This window comes from Micropterus salmoides, unplaced genomic scaffold, assembly GCF_014851395.1.
Source record: "Micropterus salmoides isolate LMB-PRFRI ecotype aquatic unplaced genomic scaffold, ASM1485139v1 Ms_hic_scaffold_11, whole genome shotgun sequence".
NCBI lineage: Eukaryota > Metazoa > Chordata > Actinopteri > Centrarchiformes > Centrarchidae > Micropterus > Micropterus salmoides.
This window is the reverse complement of record NW_024040152.1, coordinates 14,773,242-14,783,518: the sequence shown is the minus strand read 5'-3', so window position 1 is coordinate 14,783,518 and position 10,277 is coordinate 14,773,242. Positions and strand designations below refer to the sequence as shown.

Below are 10,277 nucleotides of genomic sequence, written 5' to 3'. Positions count from 1 at the left end.
GGTGCTGCTAAGGGCAACAAGTTGTGTGTGTTATTAGGTGTCTGCAGTTCTAATAAAGGAAAGCGCTACGTCCTTCACTGCCTCATCAGATGGCTTTGCTCTGCTTTGTCTGCCTTCCTGATTTCTGCCCGGGCGTCTGTCAGGTCTGCAGTGGAGCTGGATGGCTCGCAGCCTCTGGATCATCTGGAGAAGAGTGTGTTCAGGAAGGACATCATCTGTGGAGTTTTTTAGATATATAATGAGTGTGTTTGAGAATGAGTTTATAGGAGTTTGAGAAACTTTAGAAGATGTTTGCGTGTTTATTTGACCTGGTGTAAAGTGTGTTTGTGTGTGTACATTTATACGAGGGAGAGAGAGAGAGAGAGTGTGTGTGTGTGTGTGGTGTTGCCCAAGCCATTGGAAATGCTGGGGTGTCCAGCGAGGTTATTTTTGGATCAGTGACAGCGTGTCAATGGCTGCAGATGCGTCTCAAAGGAAGGCTCTGAGATACCAACAGACCCTGGTAGGTCTTTCCCAAATCTTTCATTACCTGCCTGCCTGTTTGCTGTCATATCTGTCTCTTAAAATGTATTTTCCTTTCCCCTCATTTGATGCCCCTCCACCTTCTTCACCTCCCTCAACTCCCCATCTACCCACCTGTCACTTAGTCCTTTCCAACCATCTTTCACTTTCCCTAGTTCTTTTGCACCTTAGCTTTTAGTGCTATTCCTCCACAACTACCTCCAGGTCATTTGTTTTCATTTGCTGCATCCATTGTTGTCCAGCATCAGTGCTCTCAGTCTCCTCCTCTGTTCTCTTTACTTCTTGTCAAGTTTATTTGAACAACCCTCTGACACATTCACAGTCTGCACTGGTTTCACACCGCCCACGCTACGAAACACTGAGTGAAGGCATTCGATGGAAAGTCATCCAATTAAGGATTTTATCGTTTATTTAGATTTCACACATCAATCTCATTGTTTTGGGTGGGATTTTTTATGCAGATTATATCTTCATCTGCAATTCTCTTTTGTGACCCTGTTTATCTGTTTGCCTCCTTAAGCTGCAGCCTTGTAAAGTCTTTCCTGTTTTCTGTGTTGGTGGATATAAATACCTATATACAGGAAACCTGAGCAGACAGGTTAGATGTACGTGTTGAGATGAAGTCATGTCACTGTATCCCCCAGTTCATCTGTTCAAATGCTCACACAGAATGATGGTCATTCCTCCCAGCAGCATCATGTCTGTCTTTGACTTTTTTACTATTAAGTTCCTCGAATCACACCTGCTCTATGAACACACGACTAACAGCATCAGATCAGCATTTCAGCATTGTGTTTACGTCCAGCGTTTTTACAGGACATTTAGAAGGAGTTAAATTTGAATTATAAGAATTATAAGGTCTCCTCTGAGACGATGGACGGTTGCCCACAGCAAATCTCTAAATCTTGGCCCCTCAGGGGGGCCCACAGATCAGATATAAATAAGAAATCTCAATTAACCACACAATTTACAGGCTTAATGTCTCATTGCGAAGTCTCACATCTCTCAGGTGTGAAAGCTGTGATGGCGTGTGTGTGTGTGTGTGTGGAAATTAGAGCCTGGCGGGACTTAAAGAGTTTATGTGTAGAGCTGTTAATAGAGCATCCTATTACAATTTCTTTATTGATCAGCAGCAGGAAAAGGCAGAGTATATTTTCATGTTGATTGTTTAGTTGGCTAAATCTTCACAGATGAATGCTGATTCTGCGAGGTTGCAACAGAAGCTTTGTTTTTATTGTTCCTAGTAAGTGTTGGATTTAAAACTGGGTTCAGTTTGTTTTAAAAGTGTTTTGCATTGAGGACCTGCTTCACACTAACAGCGTTATGGTCATTAAACATGTCAAGATTCCACAAAATGAATGCGCTTGCACAAATAATTAAAGAAATTACATAGGAATTGAATAAATATGAGCAAATAGAAAAAAGTAATGGGACAAGACAGGATAAGAAAAACTGGCAAGGCTTTATTTTATAGGCCTGTAATGTCCTAATATTATTCTAGATCCTTTTGATTCTAATTATATAGAAAGTAGGAAATTGCCTTGAAAGCAAAGCACCATTTAAAGTTTGAGTTATTACTCATTGAATATTTATTTACCCAAGACCCTCCATAGGATAAGCCGGGATGGCAAATGGATGATTCATTCATTATTGAAAACTTTATTCTCTATATTTGTTGAATTGCTCTGTTTATTAATTGTAAGCAGATAATTGGATGTGTACCAATTGATCTCTGTCTTTGTTTTCCCTTTAATAATACAAACAAAGTGTTATCTAATGCACACCTGTTGCAGATGGTGGTGAAAGTGTATGAGAAATAAAACATTCTTTTCCCATAATTAGCACCTAATTGCATAGTTCTTTTCAGGAAACCTTTACAAAATTATTAACAAATTATCTGGATATCTCAGACCCATAAAATAAACTTTACACTTAACAAGACTTCTAAAAAGGTTTCTTTTTAACCAAATTTAACCCAGTTTTGACCTAGAAGTCTAGACATCCTCTTGACTTGCAGATTACTAAATACATGCTTGCTGGGTTTGTAAAGTTCTGTTAATTACTTTCAAGTTACACAGCTATTGTCGACCCTTGACCTTTCCAAACAGGAAGCACCCTCTGTGGACTTGTGTCACACTGACAGACACGCTCCAGCAGGCTGGCGACAACAGATTACCATACTGTTTGTGTGCGCTTGCTTTGATACAGCTGTTTGTGTGCGACAATTTATTTAATAGATGTGGTTAAAGTGAGGTTGTGTGAAGAGACACAAGTCTGAATCTTTGAGAATGTCAACAGCAGTGAAACAGATCTCATAAGTCTCAAATGTTACAGGCTACTAAAAGGGATAATGTTCACCTGCCAAATGTCTCGCAGACTGGAATGACTGGGATGTAGACGATTAAGCCATTAAATTTCACATGATATCGCAGTCACTTGATCTGTCTTTTCAATTACAGAGGTGGCTGTAATGTCATAATTAAACTATTAGTAGTTACGTCAATAGTTACAAGTTGAAACGCTGCGTTAATGTTGTGAAATATTGTTAATAACTTGTCTTTGTTTTTGTGTAAAGGTTAAAGCCCTCCATCTGTCTGTACAACAGGCCTCCTGGGAGAGATGGGCTGAAAGAGAGGCAAACGGCGTGAGAGAGGGAGAGGTGCGGAGAAGTGTGTCAGTGAACGTTGGGTCACACTGCTGCTAAATTTATCCACGAGTAAGGTTTCACCTCAGGGGTGGGGGTTGGATGGATGGGCACAAGGGGTGGCAAGAGGGAAAGTTTCAGGGGGAAGAGTGAGGGAGAAAGGTGAAAGGCTGCACTCAAGAGTTCAGTCGGAGGTGAGACGGCTTGGAAAAAGGAAGTGCAAGAAAATCAGTTTGTGGACTCGAAGGACAGAAACATTTAATGTATTGTTGTACCTTACAGAGCTGTAGAAAGACAAACAAAATACTAAACTGAATGTAAACCAAAATTTTAAGTTCTCAAAAGCATCTCAAGGCTAATAACATGCATGCTCTTAGAATCGGCCAAGAACACTAGAAACTGCAATAACTAGTTGCAGCTGATGAAAAATGGACACCTAAAAGTGGCTTTCTGGTTCTTTGATTAATTCAATTTCTAGTCAACAAATTGAGCTATTTACAAAAACTTAAGATATACTGAAATGGGCAAGAATTTAATTTAGCTAAAACAAATTAATATATATTTTTTTTTATGGCTGCACACTTTGACACTGATTTACCCAAAAGAGTAGACCTGGTAAAGTCAAATAACAACAATGTAAGGATTAAAAACTGATTACGTCAGTGTGCTTTGGTAGTGTAGGTGTTTAAGGTGCTGACTAGACCTTTTCCACAGCAGACATTTTGTCATGTCATAGCAGGAAAAGCGCAGATGTAATTAATAACTGATACTGATTTAGTTTCAAGGGCCTTATTCAAAAATGTTCTTGCATTTTTACTTGAATTTAGTCTTAAGATCATTTCTGATGATGTGCTTTGTGCGAAGTTTGATTCATAAATGATTCTAAAATGCCCACATGTAACTTCGGCACCTGTGATCTATACACCTCAGATTAACTTAAAACTGACAGCACCTGTCAGGAAAAGCCATGGACCAAAAGCAAACCTTTTGGGAGTCGAGAAAACAGCGATGGTAGAAGAGATTAAAGCCACATTGCATCCTGCTTTAAATTCAGATCACCATGTGGATCTCGCAAGTAAGTCCTCACACCTTTTAACTGATAATTCCCATCACATTGCTAATGCAAAGTTTATCACAGTCTTGGGCGCACGTGTCCCAAATTGCAATACTCCTACATAACCAGCAGGAAAATCACTTTCGTCAAGTTTAAATCTTACTGAGAGATAAACTCATATCCAGAAACTAAGGTTTACAAACTACTACTACTTCTGCCACTAATCACTGTTTTCTGATCAAAACTGATTGTCGGTCTGCTTTATAAATGGGTCCCTGTAATTAAGCATCTTATGTAGTAGTACCCCCCGAGTATACCCCAGTATGCATCAGGTAAACGACAGGGCAACAGGACTGCAGAGGATACCAGTCTACTTCGTTATAAGGCGAAATCAGACATATTTACACTCAACGTGCCTACATAGTGTGGACACTGAAATAAACTTAATTTCAAGCTGACAGCAACGTTGCACATTCAAGACCAATGGTAGTCCCAGGTGATAAAGTATCCAATCCTGACACCCGCAAAGTTCAAATAAAATGCTGCAGTACAGCAAACTGACTGAAACCTGCTGTTTTTTGGCAGATAAATGCAAACAGCCACTCAGTGGGACAGAAACCCAGCAGCATTCTGGTCCCCAAAGACCCAGAAAGCATGTGAGAACTGCTGGGTCACAACAGAACAGTCAGTGACCCATTTTAGGCCCCACAGCTGGAGAATGGCTTGACTAAAAAAAGGTAAATAAAAGAGCTCAGTTGATGAAACAGCAAGTCAAAATTACCAGCTGATACCAACTATATCCACAATAAATTAGTATTGGTCTATATATCGGTAGATGTGCACAATGCAAATGGTTTATATGTTGCGTTTTTATGTATTTTCTTTCTTTCCTTAATTCAATATTTAAATATGTATGTCTTTGTCAAGTTAATCATCTTTATAGTATAATGTAATGTTCATTGTATAAAATATCTTGCCTATGTACATATTTTTGCCACCAGTCAATGCCAAAAACATGTTTGTGTACAAAAACAAATGTCAGCCTAAAAAAACATGATACTGAATACTGTACTAGAGTCTGGTCAGGCTTTAGAAAAGCAAGTTTAAGGCGCTTAAAGTACAGTACAGTAATACCCCCACCCACCCCCTCCCTTGTCCACACAATGTTAATATGGTTATTGTCTCCACTCAGTCAGCAGGTATTATTTTCATACCTTAAGCTTGTGTCCTGCGCCCCCCTGTATCATTTATGATACTGCTGCAGGAATCTGCAGGATCAACTTCTTGACCGAGAATCTGCCCCTCTGAATTAAGAGCTGCTGACAATCTATTGTGAAGCCTCAAGTGTCGGTATTAACCTCTATTGCTTTCTCCTCTATGTGTATTTGTGTAGGTGTGTGTGTGTGTGTGTGCTGCACTGTCCATACCTGTCAGTCACCGGGGTCTATACTGTATGGAGGCAGGTAGCAGGTACAGTCTGCATCCGCCACCCTGGCAAAGACAGCAAAGGACAGATGTAAGACAAAGATATCCAGAGAGCGAATTCCCGTATATTAAAGAAGCACAAGAAAGTGAGCAGCAGCCTGCAGGAGGAACGGCTGAAAAGATGAGGGAGCGGATCAACACTTTTGAAACAGTTCTGAATATAGATCAATTTCTGGTAAGGTTTATTATTGTCTTTTTCCTAAAGTTGGGACAGTTTTGCAAGGACTGATGCATCGATGACTTAAATGAGAGGTAGAAGGAGGCTACTTTTGTACCGCCTCTTACTTGTTTATTGACTTAAATTTAAATTTATACATCATGTTGTGACATAACTTCTTAGATGTAAACCAGCTTTAGAAGGAATGAAAAGGCCTCCACAATTGTTTTTTTCCTGGATTACTTGGTGTAAAGTTGAACTGTGGGCTCATGCATATCACATGGAAGTTCACAGTTTGGTTTATTTTTCTCTTTTTGGCCGCACTGACATGCCTTAATTAGAACATGACAGCTTGAACAGTGTTTCGATGAGGCATGGAAATGTTATTGTGCTGGTTAATTAGTGTATTCATATGGAGACATGCACTTGTGTGTGTGTGTGGGTGTGTTGTTTGGGAGGGAGAGTTGGGAGTGTGTGTGTGTGTGTGTGTGTGTGTGTGTGCGCCTGTGTCCTGGGGGGGGGGGGGGGGGGTGTAATCTCCTGATCTATCTGTCAGTGAGCGGGTCAGATTTTATCATTAACCTTGTGCTATGGGACAGGGCTATGCTGTTGTTAAGGCCTCACCACACACACACACACGCTCAAACATTAATTTAGCACGGTCATAAACAAACACAAACTTAGCATGCTTAAGAACCCACACAAACAACCAAACAGATATTTGTGAATATGCAGCGCTGACTCCCTCTCATGAGGGAGACGCAGGAATGTGCCATTATTTTTTTAATTAACTCTCAATGTCACACTGCCCTTCAATCTCGGCATCTATTAGCAGCTCCCTCTGTGACTGAAGCCCTCCCTCTTCTACTCTCTGCAAGCTTGGTCCTGTTTTTGTTTACAGCTGTTTATCTCTTGAAATTCTTGTGTTTCACGGTAATATCAGTCAGTTCATAAATGGCAGATCCATGAATTACTTTAAAGCTCACCAGCATAAGTTAAGACACTGTCTTTGTATTCTTAATAAAGCCAAGGGTAGGAATGATTTACATAATTCCTTTGGAAAAAGCACAACATTAGAAGCTTCAGTTCTTACAGTAGAGCACAAAACACTAATAATGAGCAGCGTGAGTGTCAGCCGTACAGTTACGCCTGACTACTTTTATGTGTCCGTAGGGAGAAAAAAGTGCTGGAAAATAATAAGAGCCCTGACAGGAGACAGAGGGAGACTTGCTGAGAGTAAATTAGTGTGAGTAGAGGAGGAAGAGGAGTAAAGAGAGGGTGATATGTCCTGACTTGGAGTGGGAAGGTCATTCCACAGTTGGAGAGTCAAAAATGGACAGCGACTGTGTTCAGAAGCGTGTGAAAGGTGGGGGATTGAAGCTTTGCTGATGTCATTGTTTGGCCCCGTGTGGCAGAGATGGACGTATGAGGTTACACGGTGACACCAAAGCAAACACAAGGGTTGAGAGATGGAGGAAGCGAAGTCACCTGACGTGAATGAATTGCAGCTTTCAGTGTCTCTCTCACGCTGTCAGTCCCTCTTTTAGATTTATTTCCCTGTTGAGAATTCAGTGGCCTTTTATTGGCAATATATTAACTTATTTAAATTGTCATAAGACATAGAGCCAGAGTTCAAGGTGATGTCTTCAAACTGACTGTTTTGTCCGACCAACAGTCCAAAAAGTCATCATATAAAAAAGACAAAAACAATAAATCCTCACATTTGGGAAACTACAATGTATATCATGTGAACTTTTTACATATCAATATTATTGAATGAAATCACACTACAAAACAAAAAATTGAGTATGTCTAGTTATGCTTAGTAGCATTTTGTGGTTCATAATTTTGATTATTATTTTACTCACAGTTGTATGTCCAACATTTAAATGATACAATACATTAAAATGTACATGTTTAAAATATGAGAAAACAATAAAATTATAAAAAAATGTTTTTAAAGGGGAGGGAAACGTGAAGCACTATAAATATTTTAGAAACAAAAGAGGGTCTTTATCGAAAGGAGGTCCGAATGGGTAACTCATTTGCTATAGGAGTGCAAAGCTAAAATAGGTGGAGTTGGCCTACTCTCTTAATGGATTCATAAACGATTCCAATTTTGTCATTTAAAATAGTAATCATGACATTTAACCTTTAACTAAATAGCTAGTCAGTGTATATTGACTAGCTGGCTAGCTAACCAAATAAATATTTATTATAAAATCCAGCTTCACGTGAATAAAGACACTACATTTAAACTATATGCTATATACAAGGCTTTAAACCACATAAATAAAAGTACTGACGATTTGACAACATGATCATTGTGTAAAACTGTCAAGCACGTAGAGATCAAACTCAGTATACAGTAAGTTACATCTATGATCAGTTAAATGAATGCAAAAGCAACTGGGTGAATGGCTGGGATAATGCAGAAATACACAAACAAGTCATCTACAGAACAAAAAACACAACAGAAGATGCTGTTGTTATGCAGTTTAATAGAAAATATAGTTTTGCACTATTTTGCTACTATTTGACAATAAACGTCTGTTTTTTGTTGTGGCAGGATATGGCATGGAAAGTAAAATGCTTAAGTAACACATTTTTCCCTCTCTGTGAGCAGTGCACAGGTTCCTCTTGTTACTGTCCCTGGTTTTGATGGTGCCTGGTGTCCGCGCCTGTTTGATGATGTTGATGGATTAGTGCTTTGGCGTTAATGTGTAGTGCAGCGGTTCTGGTGGTGGTGCGGTTGTCTGCAGTGTAGGACAGGAGACAGAACAGGAACAGAGCTGCTACCACACCATGCTAAAGACAACTGATGAGGAACAGGTAAAGACCTGAGGATTAAAGGCTCCCTCTGGTCAGAGGATGAACGGTGATTTTTTTAATTCTCTGCCGTTAGGAGGTAATGACACAGTCCAGTGTTCTTCTGTGTCTTTAATCTCTGTAAGTTATTTTAGTGGATCTGTTTACATATTTTGATTGACTTTTCCAATTATAGCTTTCATGTTGCGGTGTGGCTGTGGTTTGTGCCTCTCACATTAGATGGAGATAGATGTATATTATAAGAATAATAAAGAAATATATTGAACAAATGACTATAGCGTATAGGCTATACAGTATATTAAACATAGTGTTATATTTCTATAAAATGTACTTAAATAGGATTCCAGACAAATTCAAAAAATTGATGGGCCAACAAAACAAACTTTGTTTTTATTTAATTCTAACTCCAAAGCAGTTGAAAAGTGCCGTCTGTCTATGTTATAATTTGTGTCGTATGTCATTTCCTTTACTTAAAACACAACGAGACGTTCCACAACTTGCTATTTTCAGTTGTTGTGCTCATGTGTTTTTGGTATTACTGAAAATCACAAATCATTTAATTTCAGAATCACAGCTCAAATTTAAATTACATGCGTCGGTTTCTTCAGTTTTGCAGAGGTTATTGTGAGATTAAATTACAATTGATCCAGTATTATAAAAAGCTATGATAATAAGAGAGTGAAACCATGATAGATTGTACAGTATAGTTTACATCATGTGCTTTTACACATGAGAAACAAAGACAATGCATCAGATTTTTGTTCGACACATTATGGAGATAATTGACAATTTAATGTGTGAGGAATAACCAAAGGATGACATTTAAAACATCTGGACAACTCAAGTAAAGACAGGTAAGTTTTCTATCACACAAAATTATCCCTAAATGCTTTCCTGCTGCCTGTGATCTAAACTTTTCCACATCATTGTCTTGCTTTTAGCAGCAAACCACATTATTCTGGCAGCAAACCAAAAGCTAAAACAAATTAATCAAAGTAATATTCAACCAGGTTTTTGCATAAGGCCAAATAATGCAAACTGAGATTAGTGGTTTTCATTTTTTCACTTCACTTAGTCTGCTGTTGCATCACACTTAGGGCTCATATCAGTTGTTCTGAATAACAGTTTGTGGTTGGTATTGTGTAGTGAGGTTTAAAATAACTAGCTAGACGATTTAGAGGCATCAAATGTTGTCATGAGCCTTTAACAGTGTAACTGCTGGCCACCTACTATGTGGAGTATTCATGTATTAATTATAAACTTCTATATCAGTGACTTTGTCATGTGGTTGTGGTGACTCATGGATTATAGTGGACTGGTTATGTGAAACAGTTTTTGTGTACTGACACCACAGAAAGCCAGATCACTAACACTAATTTCTTTGTATCATACTCTTAATTCTTTAAACATTTCACGTCAGATGAGGTTGTGGATTTGTGTTGTGATCACGGTGAGTTAGCTGAGCTTTCTTTCTGGTCCTTTGGTCCTGGGCCTCTTGGTTGGATGTGTCAGCTCTCCTTTCCTGTGTGAACATGAGACCGAAATGTGTGGCAGCCAGCCGTCTGTATGATTTAGCTTCTTGCTTT

General features: G+C 38.9%; 1 protein-coding gene across 1 annotated transcript in view; it reads left to right on the top strand.

Annotated features, from left to right (window-relative positions):
• The first annotated feature begins 42 nt into the window (after positions 1–42).
• clcn1b (chloride channel, voltage-sensitive 1b) overlaps positions 43–10,277 on the top strand; it is a 28,596-nt gene continuing 18,361 nt past the window's right edge. Inside the window, exon 1 of the mRNA XM_038711162.1 lies at positions 43–502. Coding sequence (XP_038567090.1) covers positions 452–502 — 51 coding nt within the window. The 5' untranslated portion in view covers positions 43–451. The remainder of the gene's footprint in view (positions 503–10,277) is intronic.